General features: G+C 33.5%; 2 protein-coding genes across 3 annotated transcripts; both read left to right on the top strand.

Moving 5' to 3' along the window:
• Nucleotides 1–349: 349 nt before the first annotated feature.
• LOC141668940 (retinoblastoma-related protein-like) lies at nt 350–8,542 on the top strand. Of its 2 annotated transcripts, none has more exons than XM_074476005.1 (19): nt 350–618; nt 993–1,082; nt 1,177–1,284; nt 1,419–1,561; nt 1,651–1,747; nt 1,873–1,919; nt 2,641–2,827; nt 3,147–3,213; nt 3,287–3,463; nt 3,572–3,765; nt 3,839–4,721; nt 4,981–5,143; nt 5,281–5,353; nt 5,840–6,016; nt 6,099–6,218; nt 6,315–6,462; nt 6,573–6,685; nt 7,167–7,282; nt 8,314–8,542. In XM_074476005.1, the coding sequence occupies exons 2-19, from the start codon at nt 999–1,001 to the stop codon at nt 8,453–8,455; spliced, it is 3,039 nt and encodes a 1,012-aa protein (XP_074332106.1). In that variant the 5' UTR covers nt 350–618; nt 993–998; the 3' UTR covers nt 8,456–8,542. The 2 variants fall into 2 exon arrangements, with proteins under 2 accessions (XP_074332106.1, XP_074332108.1); XM_074476007.1 differs by having other exon boundaries at nt 987–1,082.
• Nucleotides 8,543–10,049: 1,507 nt separating this feature from the next.
• LOC141664007 (4-coumarate--CoA ligase-like 6) lies at nt 10,050–14,328 on the top strand. Its single transcript, XM_074469867.1, has 6 exons — nt 10,050–11,279; nt 11,877–12,066; nt 12,612–12,757; nt 13,250–13,317; nt 13,805–13,907; nt 13,992–14,328. The coding sequence occupies exons 1-6, from the start codon at nt 10,194–10,196 to the stop codon at nt 14,103–14,105; spliced, it is 1,707 nt and encodes a 568-aa protein (XP_074325968.1). The 5' UTR covers nt 10,050–10,193; the 3' UTR covers nt 14,106–14,328.
• The last annotated feature ends 364 nt before the right edge of the window (nt 14,329–14,692 follow it).

The raw sequence follows: 14,692 nt of genomic DNA, 5'->3' as shown, positions 1-14,692 counted from the left end.
ACTCGACTCAAATACTTTTAATTATACTGGAAAATAATATAGTAGTATGATTTTTTTATATAAGAAAGACATTATTTTTATGCAGGTATATTTTCCCAGAATTGTTTTTAAGTGCATACACACATTAAATTATGGATAGTAGAAGTTATGACCCAAAGTCATGATCTAGAAAAACCCAAGAGCAAGCCCAATCAACGCATTTAAGATAAGCCCAAAATACCAGCCCAATTCAGATCTCACCAAAAAGGGCAAAAACATTAAATCGGGCTCCATAACGGCGACTAAACTCCGTTAATCATCGAACCCCGTTAACAGCAGAATTGGCGGTAAAATATACATTAAATTCCACGTGGCAATATTTCATTAGTTAACCCATATACGTTAATGTATCACATACGCATCGCTGTTGTTTTTTTCCCGCGCAATCAGACGGCGAGAACCCTAGAGAGAAAGGCCACAGCAGTAATAATAGTCGATATAATATATTGAAGAGAGAGAAGATAAAGAGAAGGGGAATATACAAAACAAGGCTTCTTAATAAGAGGGCTGCTCTTCATTTCGTGAATTACTTCGAAAAATCGTATCTTTATTCATCAGAGCTGTGTGTCCTTGATTACTGTAAGTTGTGTTTTTTTATTAAAATTTTATTGGTTTGCAGATTTTGATGTTGTAATTACCTGAAATCTTGGTTTTTGGGCATCTGGGGTTTTGTGTTTTTCAAATACATAGATACATGTGTGGATGTGTTCTTGATTATTGAAAGCTGGGTTTTTTGTTAATTTTTTGTTGGTATGAAGTTCTTGAGATTGTAATTAGTTGAAATCTTGAAATTTGGGGATCTGGGTTATGTGAATTGTTCTTCATTATGTGTTTATGTGTGTTTTTTGTATTCATGGATTTTTTGTTGATGTAAGGTTGGCCTTTTAATTTGAATTTTGGTTTTGTTTAATTTGGTGTTTATAATTGTGAAAAATTGGTTTTTGGAGATTTAGGGCTAGATGAGTATGGACAAGTTGAAGTCCATGGCCTCGGAGAGTAATTCACTGTCTGATATTGAAGCTCGATTTACTGATTTTTGCAAGGTTTGTAATAACGAGAGGAGTTAAATAGTTATTTATGTGTTATTTGGTATGTTTAAATTTATAGATTTTTTTTGTGTGTGTGATCTGTGTGCAGAATGGATTATCGATGGATGAGCGTAGTATGAAGGGAGCTATGAAGCTTTTTAATGAAAGTAAACACCTTTTGCAGACTAATACATCAGCAACTATTGGAACTGGAACAGTAAAACTGCTTTTCTTCCTTAACAAATTAATAATACTGAATTGTTTGTATGTTACTATATTTTGTTTGAGCAAATTGGGATTAAGTTATATTAAATTTGATTTCTTGGTTTCTGGTTTGTATTTATGGTTCAGCCGGAAGAAGCAGAACGTTATTGGTTCGTGTTTGTTCTGTATTCAGTGAGAAGATTGAGTGAGAGTAATTCAGATAACTCAAATTCAGTGACTGGTGAAAAAGGGATTACCTTCTGCCAAATACTGAGAGTGGCAAAGCTAAAGTAAAGTTTATTTACTTTGTCAAATATGTTGGGGCTTCTTTATTTATAATAATGTCATTGTAATTGGGGTTATTTGGTCGGGTTTGTAGTCTTGTGGATTTTTTCAAGGAAATTCCTCAGTTTATTGTGAAGGCAGGCCCAATTTTATGCAATATATACGGCTCAGATTGGGAGAAGAAACTTGAGGTACTTGCATATTGTATTACATTTCAATTTTCAAGGACTTGTTCCATTGTTGGTTCCTGGTTGGTATATGTACATTCTTTTGCATTTGTACTTAGTTTTCTTTTCTTTTCCCTAATCTGAATCAGGCAAAGGAGCTGCAAGCCAATTTTGTCCATATGAGTCTTTTAAGTAGGTGGGTACAATTGTGTTGTTATTGCTACTTTTTTTTGTTAGTTTTGTATATACTTTTTTTTGTTTGGTTTAGGAGTATCATATATAATGGCCAAATGTTTGTTAACCATCTAAACTTCCATAGGAATCAATTAATTATATTTGGCTTATATTGGTGGTGTGAACTTTTTCCATATTCGTCAAGGATAGGTTCAAGGTCCTATAATTGTTGGGACTTATATTTAATAATTATTGTAAACAACAGTAAGGGAATTTCCTTGTTTAGTACGGGTGTTAGTGACAGTTGTTTCTGCCAAATTAGTTTTTCTGGCTCGCTCTAATTTGTAGGAAATGCAAATCAATTATATGCTAGTGAAAAAATGGATTTTGAGTTGTGAAATTTGAAGGTATAAAACACTTAAGGTAGCAACTAGCACGTATTGCAAATATCCTGCAAAGCTCCCAGATGAGCCCAATACAGAGCTGAATAACTTGTATATGTATTTTGGGATCTTGAAATAGCAACGGAAATTTGCGTTATGCCTTCCTCTAAGATTAGAGTAAGGAGGATTAAATGTTGGCAGTGATACCCTATAAATGTCATTCCACTATTGTATGAACTTTAAAAATTCAAAATGTTTTTGAACTTACGTAACTACTTTTTTTTATTTAATCTTTTTATTTGAGAGGTTCTTCATGATTTTCCCAAAACTTAGCTATGTTCTTATCATTTTTTTTACCAGACACTACAAACGTGCGTTCCATGAACTTTTTTCTGTGAAGGATACAAACATTGATAAACAATCAGTTGTCAGTGATGTGTCAGACTATTTTCGTTTTGGATGGTTGCTATTTCTAGCACTCCGTGTTCATGCATTTAGCCGGTTCAAGGATTTGGTGACCTGCTCAAATGGTCTAGTTTCCATACTGGTTAGTTTCCTTCTATTATTAAATGTGGATTATAATGGGCTGTTTTTGTTCTACATAGCAATATAAGGTGAAAGATACATTAAAGAATGACACCTCACCCTATCATGACACATTAAAGAATGACACCTCACCCTATCATGACACATTAAAGAATGACACCTCACCCTATCATGACGACACCAACCTTATCCCACCTCTCTCCTCAAGCAGCGTAGAGCAGACATATTGCCAGTTACATATTCATCACTTTCACTTCATAAGACTATGTACCTTGTGTGGAATGTAGTAGTGTGTGTTAATGTTGATTGATCTTGTACAGGCCATTTTGATTATTCATGTCCCTATTTGCTGTAGAAAGTTCACCACCAATGACCCTTCACGCTTCAGTAAGTATTCTTTGAAATTCATAGCTCCTGTCTTCTTAATAATTGTTTTTTTACTAATATGACTGCCTAGCAGTAAAGATAGGCGAAAAAGGTGTGGATCTGATTGCATCACTTTGCAAGATGTTTGAGACCTCTGAAGATGAGTTGAGAAAAACAATGGAGAAAACCAATAAAGTGATAGAAAGCATTTTAAAGATAAAACCTTGTTTGGCCTCAGAATGTAAAATTGATCTATATGACATCAGCACAGGTATTACTTATATTATTATATTGTGATTGGTTTCTGGCTTGATCAGTGTGCTATTGTAGTATATCAAGTAATCCTCATTTGCTGACATTGCTGTCCTCTATAATGCAGATGGTTTGATTTACTATGATGGTTTATTGGAGGAAACGGCTTTATCTGCTAATTTAAGCATTCTAGAAAAGGACTACGAAGATGCAATCCTTAACAAAATTGAATTGGATGAAAGAGTTTTTTTGGAAGAGGAGGATAGTTTGCTTGGCTCAAGCAGCTTATCTGGAGGTGCCATAAATATAATTGGAACGAAGGTATATATATTTTTATCCGAGCAGGGCATTCAATAAGTTCAATTGTTTAACCTCACATTGTTCTTTTTCTTAGAGAAAATTTGACTCAATAGCATCCCCAACAAAGACGATCACTAGTCCACTTTCTCCCTATCGCTCTCCTGCAAAATCTCTTGTGACTGGAAACCTTGGTACTGGAAATTCAAGGATTGCCGCTACCCCGGTGAGCACAGCAATGACAACAGCAAAGTGGCTTCGAGATGTTATTTGTCCACTTCCATCAAAGCCTTCAGCAGAGTTGGAATCATTCTTGTCAAAATGTGATAGGAATATAAGTACTGATGTTGTACGTAGAGCACATGTAATCCTGGAAGCTATATTTCCAAGTAGCGGTCTAGGTGACTGTAATGTTACTGGAAGCTTGCAGAGTACAAATCTAATGGATAACATATGGGCAGAGCAACGTAAATTGGAAGCAGTTAAGCTTTATTATAGGGTATTGCAAGCCATGTGTACAGCAGAGGCCCAAATTTTAAATGCAAACAATCTGACCTCTTTGCTTACAAATGAGAAGTTTCATAGGTGTATGCTAGCCTGTTCTGCGGAACTAGTTCTTGCCACTCACAAGACAGTAACAATGTTGTTTCCAGTAGTGTTAGAAAGGACCGGGGTTACAGCTTTCGACCTTAGTAAGGTGATAGAAAGTTTCATTAGACACGAGGTATCACTTCCAAGAGAGCTCAAAAGGCACCTGAATTCACTGGAAGAGCGACTTCTGGAGTGCTTGGTATGGGAAAAGGGTTCTTCACTGTACAATTCTTTGACAGTAGCAAGGCCAGCCCTTTCTTCCGAAATTAGCCGTCTTGGGTTGTTGGCAGAGCCAATGCCATCTTTAGATGCAATCGCTATTCATGTCAATATGTCTAGTGGGGTTTTGCCTCCACTGACACCTTTGCAGAAGCAGGAATCATCCCCAGGTATTGCAATAGTTCATCTTAATGATGGAATTTTCCTGGTTCGAAAAAGTTTGTATGGAATAACTCATGGTATTTTTTTTTGTAACTTAATGAACTTCAGTGTATATGTTAACCAGATTTTTAATGTCGAATAAAAGCAGAATACTAATTAGAAATTTAAGAGTATAGCTGTTTGTGATGTAATAACAAATATCAACAGGTCAAAAGCTTAGTGCTCTTTCTATATACTGACCATAATCTATTGGTTAACAATCTTCAGGTCAGAGTGGATATATTCGGTCTCCAAAGAGAGTTTGCACTGAAAACCGAAGTGTATTAGTAGAGCGAAACTCTTTCACATCACCAGTGAAAGATCGCCTTTTGGCCACAGACAACCTCAAGTCAAAGTCACTGCCTCCAGCTCTGCAGTTGGCATTTTCAAGGTAGTTATGACATTTTACAAAGTGCCGTAGCATAGCTCTTAACTACAAAATGTTCATGGTGATGCTGATTCTTTTTATCATTAATTTTAATTTAAATGATCTTATAAGGATAATTTTAACTTGCTAATTATATGCAGTCCAACAAGGCCAAATCCAGGGGGTGGAGGTGAAACATGTGCTGAAACTACTATCAATGTATTCTTTGGCAAGGTGTGTATATATATTACTTCTAGATTGTTTATGGCAGATCATTTACTATCTGCATTAATTATTACTGAGAAGGCTTGATTTGTTTCAAGGTTACAGCATGAATTGATGTCTCTTCTTATTCTTGTCATAAGGTGGAATTTGCAACTTCAGTCATTGTGAATAACATTGTTATTTTCTTATTAGCGGTAATTATACATGTTAACACTATAATTGGTACGACAAGAAAATGATTAATCATATCTTAAATTAATGTCCAGCCGTATCTAATTGTGTGGTATGAAGTTTTTCCATGATCAGCTTCCCAACAATTATTGGTTTATATTACAAATAACATTAATAAGCAAAGAGCAATAGTATCGGTGTATCCAATTTTTGACTGATTATAATGGGGTTTAGGGTTAAAGTTCATATAGAACATCGTCCATCGCCATTATTTGTCTTTTTAAATGCTAAAAGTTGCATATTATTTACCGCTTTGATTTCCAGATCATGAAGTTAGCAGCTGTTCGAATTAACAGTATGATCGATAGGCTACAGTTGTCAAAACATATAAAAGAGAACGTGTACTGTCTCTTTCAGAAGATTCTTTTGCAGCAGAGTGCTATCTTTTTTAGCCGCAATATAGATCAGATCATCCTAAGTTGTCTATATGGAGTTGCAAAGGTATGCTATTAAGATAATTGTGACTTTGTGAGAACTTGAGGTACTCTTTTATCATTCTCCCAAATTCTGTTCGGAACTGCAGATTTCCCAACTGAATTTAACTTTCAAAGAAATCATTTTCAACTATAGAAAGCAGCCACAATGTAAACCTCAGGTTTTCCGAAGCGTATTTGTCGATTGGTCAGCAGCTCGTCGAAACGGGGTATATCTCAAGTCACTGATTCTTGTCTCTCTTCAATATGTTAAAGATTCAAAATGTTAAAGAATTTACTGGGACTTGCATTGATTTTTAAAACAGAAAACTGGGAAGGATCATGTTGATATTATAACATTTTACAATGAAATATTCATCCCTGCGGTTAAACCTCTACTAATGGAGCTTGCACCTACTGGAACCGTTAAAAAGAGTGACCAGATATCAGAAGCTAGCAATAACAGTGACAAAGGTACGTTTTTCTATACTCTATAGGATCTCTCAGAAATATAATTGGATATCATATATTCTGACACTTAACTTATTTCATCTGTTCTTATAATTGTAATCATGAACATCTAGGCCAGTGCCCTGGATCACCCAAAGTATCTAAATTTCCCAGTCTCCCAGATATGTCTCCCAAGAAAGTATCTGCAGTACACAATGTATATGTCTCTCCACTACGATCATCAAAGGTAATGTTATGTATTATTTTTATTGTTCCTTTCACCTCTAGTCATCAACCCATGATTAAGCCTGTTAGCTGAAAAACTATATTCAGACATACATTAGTAACGTTCAGAATGTTCACTACAGTTTTATTTTTTTGAAAAATTTCCAAGCAAGTAACAGAATGGTGGCTACCACTGCATATAAAATCTTTATTAGTCAGAATGGCTCTAAGTACACCAAATTGAACTACCAATTTCCAATTGTAAACACCTTTTGAATCAATTTGTTCTTTGTATTTACATATATTTATTTTTTAGACACTCATTATTTTTTAGACGCTCATTCACTTTGACCATTTTTTTCGGTTAGGCCGGGGGTGGGGGGGTAATTTTTGATCGATAATATACTGACATTTTAACAAAGGTTCAACAAGGTGTCAATGTACGATGTAAAGTAGGTGTATACTTGTACAGATAACAGAACATGAGTTACATGTCTCTACAGATGGATGCTTTGAATTCTCATAGCTCTAAAAGTTACTATGCCTGTGTTGGAGAGAGCACTCGCGCTTACCAAAGTCCTTCGAAGGATCTTACAGCCATTAATAGCCATTTGAACGGGTATGTTTTTTCTCTTCAATTTTTTGGTTTCAAATCACAAAATATATGAATATGACATTATCATATCTCCACTTAGCCTCAAATACTAGGGATAGTAAAAAGAGCTATCACATTATTTAGTAGAAAATTTAAAGGCTTAATTATAATCTCGCCCTTAAAGTATAACATATTGTACACATAAACCCTTAAACAAAAAAATTGTACATTTTAACCCCTTAACTATAAGTTTTGTACACTTCAACCCTTTTGTTAAAATATTTTCCAATATTACCCTCACAGTTGTATATTTCCGCCCCTTAACTACGAGTTTTGTATATTTTTGCCCCTTAACTATTAATTTTGTACACTTTAACCCTTTAATAATTTTATCATAATATCATAAAATTGTTTATCATATTAATTAATTCATACAATAAACTAATTTAAATAATTAATCATATTCTAATATTTAATTTTTTTATTATAAGTAGTAATTTAAATTTCTATTAGGATTCATAAAAAGTAATATATATATATATAAATTATTTATATCTTAACAATCAAAAATATAAATATTTAAATAATATATAATAGTATGTAATATATAATTTAAGTAAAAATTGTGTAGATTGAAATTTGTTCAAAGTATCGAAAAATTGTAAATAAAGTTGATGAAGGTAGTATATCAAATAAAAATTCATTACTTAATAAATCTTTAAAATAACAATTAATATGTGGACATTTGTCACTTTTTAATACACAATTCATTTTTTTAAATAATATAATTTTTTGATAAATAAAAAGGGACAAGAAAATGATCTGCGGACTATGTTGCCCTTGAAGTATACAATTGCGAACATTATAACTCTCGAGAGTGATTCCGGTAAAAATTTAAGAAAAAGGTTAAAGTGTACAAGTCTCATAGTTGAAGGGTTAAAATATACATTTTTTTTGTTCAGGGGTTTATGTGTACATTGTCTAATACTTTAAGGACTAAGTTATAATTAAGTCAAATTTAAATAACTGAATAGCTTCATTTCATTGGATTTCAGTCCCAAGAAGTTGAGAGGCATGCTCAAGTTTGACGATGTTGGAATTGTTAGCGACTCTCTGGTGTCCCAAAGTTTTCACCAACAGAACGGGAGTAGTGCATCCTTATCAGGAATACCTGTAAAAAAGGAACCTGATGTGTAATCTTAGCTTGCTTGATAGCTATGAAAATCTTAGGTTCTCTTGCTGATAGTTTTTTGTTGCTGGCAAAAATGTTATAGGTTTTGTGTCGAGGAGCTTGGTGGAAGCGGTGTCTTATTGTATATTTTTTACCTCATCCGTCACTAGCTCCAGTTAGTATTTAAGAAATGATCATGACTCCTGAGATTTCAGTTTCCCTCTGATTTCAGTCATTTTGTCAGTGTTATCTTTTATGCACTCTTTGAACTTATAAAATTTAAGAATATAAAACGTGATGGTTATTTGCATTCCGTGGTTAATAAGTTACTATCACTTAAAGAGATTACTTAATATTTATTTTTTAGAAAATTATCCTACCGAAATTTTAAAGACAAAAGGGACCCATGTTCTTATTGTGCATTGAATTAAATTGATTTCCAACGTTATTTGCAGGACCTCTACATTTAAATCTTCATCAAGCACAAAATATATGTTAGGTGCAGAAAATATAATATATAAATATGTAGTACAAAATACCGTGAACTCCACTCTCATTTTAGTTTGTTTAATATTACCTTATTTCTCTATATTCATTTTTTTGGTATCGTTTCTTTGCTTAAATTTTATATTTTCATTTATGTGATATTTATGTGATATGAGATTTTAAATCTTTATTCTTATTTAAAATATCTAATATTTGAAGATGAGAAATGTCGTCTCGTTTCAGATATCCTTTTGACAAATATACGTGATTAAATAAATTTACCAATAATTCAAAAATTACATGTAAAGTCTCGGTTCTTTTACTTATAATATTTGTTACCGGTCATTTATAAAAAAAATCATTTGCTACCGATCATCCTCGATCAATTACACATACTCGAGTAAATATTGCCATTGTATTCGAAAATAGTTGAAAATTAATGGATTAAATTTTTTTATTTATTCAATGAAAGTGGATAGATATTATTATTTTAATTGTCAAATGAAAATTAAGTCTATGAATTAGATCGTATCTGTAAAAATGTATAACTAAGGGGCGTTTGGATTGTTAATTGAAATCGGATACGGAAAGGCGAAATAAAGGTAAGACAACGAGAGTTAATGAGAAAGAAAATTAAATAGTATCTCAAAAGATAAGTGTATAATGATTTATGCATTTAATGACTAATAATTCAAAAAATTATTTACTCCTAATATTTGTTACTGGTCATTTATCAAAGAAAAAAAAATCATTTGCTATCGTTATCCTGGTTCAATTACACATATTCCAGTAAATATCGTTATTGTATATGGAATTAGCTGAGAAATTAATGAATTAGAAGCCTTTTGTTTTGTTCAATAAAAGTGGGTAGAAATTATTTGTCTAATTGTCAAGTAGGCATGAATTTTTAGCCTAAAATAAATCCAAAATCTTTATAGATACAGATTTCGGTATTAATTAGATCACATCCGTAAAAGTATTATAACTGAATAAAATTGGCTAATACTATAATTCTTTTCTAGCTAATTACAGAAAATTAGGCCCATTCATGAACAAACATAAATTCCTCGTTTACCATTTATGACAAAGTCTTAAAGACTTGAACCTTATTCAGTGTAACAAATAGATTCTTTGAAAACCGACAGTCCACATCCTGTCAATTTCTGTACTGGTGTATGAATATGTCTCTTTATATGCATGTTGTAGTTTTAGACTTGTTTGTAGTACTATAACTTTATTTTCGTGCTCATTCGAGGTACCAACACAAAACTTGTTTCTATGGCAACATACACAAGTACCCAAAACAAAAACGCTTGTCATGATGACAACAACACTTCAAACATTCAAAACCCAAATGCTCATCCTCCTTGGTTTTCTCCACAAACAGGGATTTATAAATCTTTATATTCACCTGTTAATCTACCATCTGAGTCTTGTCTTGATGTTGTATCTTACATTTTTTCAAGAAAACATAAAGGGGTGTCTGCACTTGTCGATTCTTCATCTGGGTTTTCGATATCTTATCAAGATCTTTACTCTTTGGTGAAATCAATGGCTAGTGGTTTGCAAACAATGGGTGTTAAACAAGGTGATGTTGTTATGATTATCTTACCAAACTCTGTTTATTTTCCTGTTATTTTGTTGGGTGCTATGTACATTGGTGCAATTGTTAGTACTTTGAATCCTTTGTCTAGTTTCTCTGAGTTGAAAAAACAAACACTTGAGTGTCATGTGAAAATCGCGTTCACGCTTGTTGGTAATGTTGATAAGTTAAGTGCATTCGGAGTTTCTGCTGTTGCTGTGCCTGAGAGATTTGATTTTGATTCAGTTCCTAGTGAATTTTCATGTTTTTATGAGCTTATTTGTCGTGATGCTTGTTTGTTGTCGAGACCGGTTATTAGGCAGGATGATACTGCTGCGATAATGCATTCGTCAGGGACTACTGGTACTAGTAAAGGAGTGTTGTTGACACATAAGAATTTTATAGCTATGGTTGAATTATTTGTTCGATTCGAAGCTTCACAGTATGAGTTACTGAGTTGGGAGAATGTTTATTTGGCTGTTTTACCTATGTTTCACATTTATGGACTTTCCCTTTTTGTTTTGGGATTGTTGTCATTGGGTTCAAGGATTATTGTGATGAGAAAATATAATGTCGATGAGATGCAAGTAGTTATACATAGATATGGAGTTACTCACTTCCCGGTTGTACCACCACTATTGGCTGCATTGACAAGAGCAGCACAAGCTGATGATAAAAGTAAATTCAAGAGTTTGAAGCAGGTTTCATGTGGTGCTGCCACTTTAAACACGAAAAGCATCGAGGATTTTGTACGTGCTCTTCCTCATGTTGACTTCATTCAGGTACTACAGTCAATATTGATTATGCCCTTGGGATTTTAAGATAATTCCTTTTACCTTTTTTTTGTATTTGTTACTAATCTATCGTCCCATTTCTTGTTGCTTTAAAGCTTGAAATATCAGTAACAATAGTTCGTGTATCTAAATTGTATTTGTAAGAATAACCTTTTTTCAAATTTTTGCTGAAAAAAGTTTGTCCATGACATAATTTGACATTTTTTGTAGCATTTGCATGAATGCTAATATGGTAAAGATGAGACATAATGAAGCAATAGAGAACAGAGAACCGATATTTACTGCATTTTTTCCTCATAATTGGGCGTTTATTTACAATCTTATGACACTAGCTTGATTTTAGGCTTCTCAAACATTTTTATATTAGGAGTTACACCATGATTGAATATGATCTTCTCTCATTAGTTCAGGAAAAGAAAGCGTCTCTTTCCTAGGAATCAACTGAGACACTAAGACCCTTCAAAAAAACACCGAGACACTAAGATGGAACAAATGGTTTTTATATTTAAACTGTGCTGTGTTTTTCTCACTCCTTTGATAAAAACATGTGTTTACAGGATTGATGTGTATCATGTTCTTTTTCAGGGTTATGGCATGACTGAGTCAACTGCTGTAGCAACTCGCGGCTTCAATACTACAAGCTTTCATAATTATTCTTCACTGGGGCTTCTATCTCCAAACATGGAAGCCAAAGTTGTAGATACTTTAACTGGTGTCTTTAAGGGCCCAGGCAGTGTGGGTGAGCTTTGGTTGCGTGGACCTTCTATCATGAAAGGTAAAGTTACGAGTTTTCTTCGATACTTCCAGTGATGGGCAAAGACCTTGTTTAACACTTACGATACGAACTTTCTAAGATTATGGATTAAATTTGTTCTATGATACACTCTGCACCTATCATATCACAATTCCCAAAGAACAGGTGGGGAAAAAGCCTTTTGCTTTCTTCATTGGCCTCATATTGCATTTTGACAAAAGTATTAGTTTTAGTTATTTGTTCATTAATTTATATACTACGCATAAGAACCCCTTTTTAGCGTAAAGAAAGGCATTTCGACCAAAACAACAAATCTCCTTGTGAAAGTACTGTATAATTTTATTGGCATTCCTCTTTATCTGTTTACGAACTGTAATTCTTTCCATCATCCGTCTCAATCATCTAACCAGGTTTCAATTTTTCGTAGGAAAATCAGAAAATAATATTAAAGCTGTAGCACTTTTACATGTCCAACATCAAATAAAAAAGCTGTCACACTCTTACCTTGGAATTTTATACTTCCCTTTATTATGAGGAGACTTATTAGTTTCTGTTTAACTTGGTAGGATATTTGAACAATGTGGAGGAAACTATGTCCACTGTTGATAAAGAAGGATGGTTACATACAGGAGACATTTGCTATTTTGACCAGAATGGATACTTGTACCTAATTGATCGTGTGAAAGAGATAATCAAGTACAATGGTTTTCAGGTATAGGAATATGTAAGATCAATATTTTTCACCTTTCAACTGAAGGTTGAAATTCTCCTTTTATTTTTACGCCAAGTTGTAGGTTTTTATAGTACTTAGATCCTATGTTACCCGGACTCGGGTATAGGTGTCGGACACGGGTTCGTATCCAAGTGTCGGACTCGTCAATATTTTGAAAATTTTTCATGTTTTTGGCCTAAAATAAGTGTCCAAGTGTCTATACCCATGTCCGAGTGTCGAGTGTCCGACACGGGTATTCGAAGCAAAATGAAGAGTCTGGGTAACTAAGCTTAGATCTTTGTTGGCATAAAAGTGATAGTAGCCTAATACAGAAAATAGCGGTATTTTTTTTGTTAAATTTTCGCAATTTTGCTTTCTTAAGTAATGGATTTTTATGAAAGCATCAATTGTCTTTGGTGCTAAAGTATTCTCTAATAAGCATGTGAAAAATGTTCGCAAATATCTTTCTTGACACCAATTCTATTATTGTAGATTGCTCCTGCTGAATTAGAGGCCATATTAGTTACCCACCCGAAAATAGCTGATGTTGCGGTGACAGCGTAAGTGAATCCCCTTGTTTTGCTAATATGATTTATAATCAGATAGTATCTGGATGAATGCTGCCTAATGACACTTCTTTCCTGCATATTTTCTGTAACACATTAAGTAGATTACGAGATTATAAGGCATCATTTATCTAATCATTTAAAGAACTGAAAAGTACCCGAGTGAAAGTCTGTACCCTTTCCCCTTAAATGAAATTCTCTACCCTCACTAAAATTAATGCAAGTGCTTTTATTTAGGAAAATGGAAATAAATTTTTGTTGGTCTACCACTATACTTGAAAACATCATACTTTTGGCGAGCAATGTAGGTGGTTAACGCAACTGATGAGAGCACTTGCATCTTATTGTTTTTTTCCATTTATTGCCATGTCTCATAGAACAGAAAAGATAAATTGTAATTATGTTGCCAGTTGAATAAATTAGGAATATTATACTAAATATTTAGATGATTCAAGACAAAGAAAATTAAATTATTGTGCAGGGCCAGAGATGAAAAAACTGGAGAAGTTCCCGTAGCATTTGTTGTGATGAGGCATGGAAACAGGGTTTCAGAGGCAGAATTAATCGATTACACAGCCAAGCAGGTTTGGTAGCTTTTAGTTCTAAACTTTGTGTCAATTTTAATGTCTAAAAATCAGGTGGCCATAGTTTAACTTTATTTGTTTCAGGTTGCACCTTACAAGAAAGTACGGAAGGTAGTTTTTACAAACTCAATACCGCGCTCAGCAGCTGGAAAAATTCTCCGTAGGGAACTAAGAAGCCACTTATCTTCAAAAATTTAAGGCCATCAATCTTGCCATAACCTTCAGAGATTGTATATGCATTAAAGTTCTATATACCCCTTTGGAGAACTACTTAAATCCAAATTCAGGATAAAATTATGTTGTTACATAGTGCCCTTCAACAAAGATTAATTTCCGTAAGGACCTGTATTGCGGAATTGTAAGAATATGTTCTACATTCTTATATAGTGTTTTGATCTGATATTTCAATTCTTCCGTTTTATCCAAATGGCTCATATGGTAAGAAAGAGTGCCTTTGAGTAATTAAGGTGTATATAATAATGGTATTATAGGCGAATAGTTATATGTAAAAAAACATAATGGAATTTGAGGTTTTTTTTAACCTCACTAATGTCGAATTTTAGTACGGGTAGAATGATTTTAAATTCAATTGTTGAGAAGAGAGTTTTAGTGCAGTTACTCCCTGACGTTTATGGCTGCATGAAACGCCTTCCAGTTCCCACTGACAGAAGTGAATAGAATGGTTCCATGAGTTAAGCACACCCAATGGATCACCTGTGATATTACTGGAAGATGCATGTACTGTGTTGTTTATTGTTATAGATATCATTACGGTTCTAATATCA

The sequence above is a fragment of the Apium graveolens genome, chromosome 6 (genome assembly GCF_009905375.1).
Source record: "Apium graveolens cultivar Ventura chromosome 6, ASM990537v1, whole genome shotgun sequence".
NCBI lineage: Eukaryota > Viridiplantae > Streptophyta > Magnoliopsida > Apiales > Apiaceae > Apium > Apium graveolens.
Note: the sequence above shows the minus strand (reverse complement) of the source record. Positions and strands in the feature narration are given on the sequence as shown.

Excerpts from the sequence above, each read along its gene's own strand:
- LOC141668940 (XM_074476005.1), top strand. The coding sequence starts at position 999 with ATGAGTATGGACAAGTTGAAGTCCATGGCCTCGGAGAGTAATTCACTG. Across the intron at positions 5,354-5,839 it reads TCAATGTATTCTTTGGCAAG|ATCATGAAGTTAGCAGCTGT; the intron begins GTGTGTATATAT and ends TTTGATTTCCAG. Across the intron at positions 6,463-6,572 it reads TAGCAATAACAGTGACAAAG|GCCAGTGCCCTGGATCACCC; the intron begins GTACGTTTTTCT and ends ATGAACATCTAG.
- LOC141664007 (XM_074469867.1), top strand. The coding sequence starts at position 10,194 with ATGGCAACATACACAAGTACCCAAAACAAAAACGCTTGTCATGATGAC. Across the intron at positions 12,067-12,611 it reads TGGACCTTCTATCATGAAAG|GATATTTGAACAATGTGGAG; the intron begins GTAAAGTTACGA and ends TTAACTTGGTAG. Across the intron at positions 12,758-13,249 it reads TCAAGTACAATGGTTTTCAG|ATTGCTCCTGCTGAATTAGA; the intron begins GTATAGGAATAT and ends CTATTATTGTAG.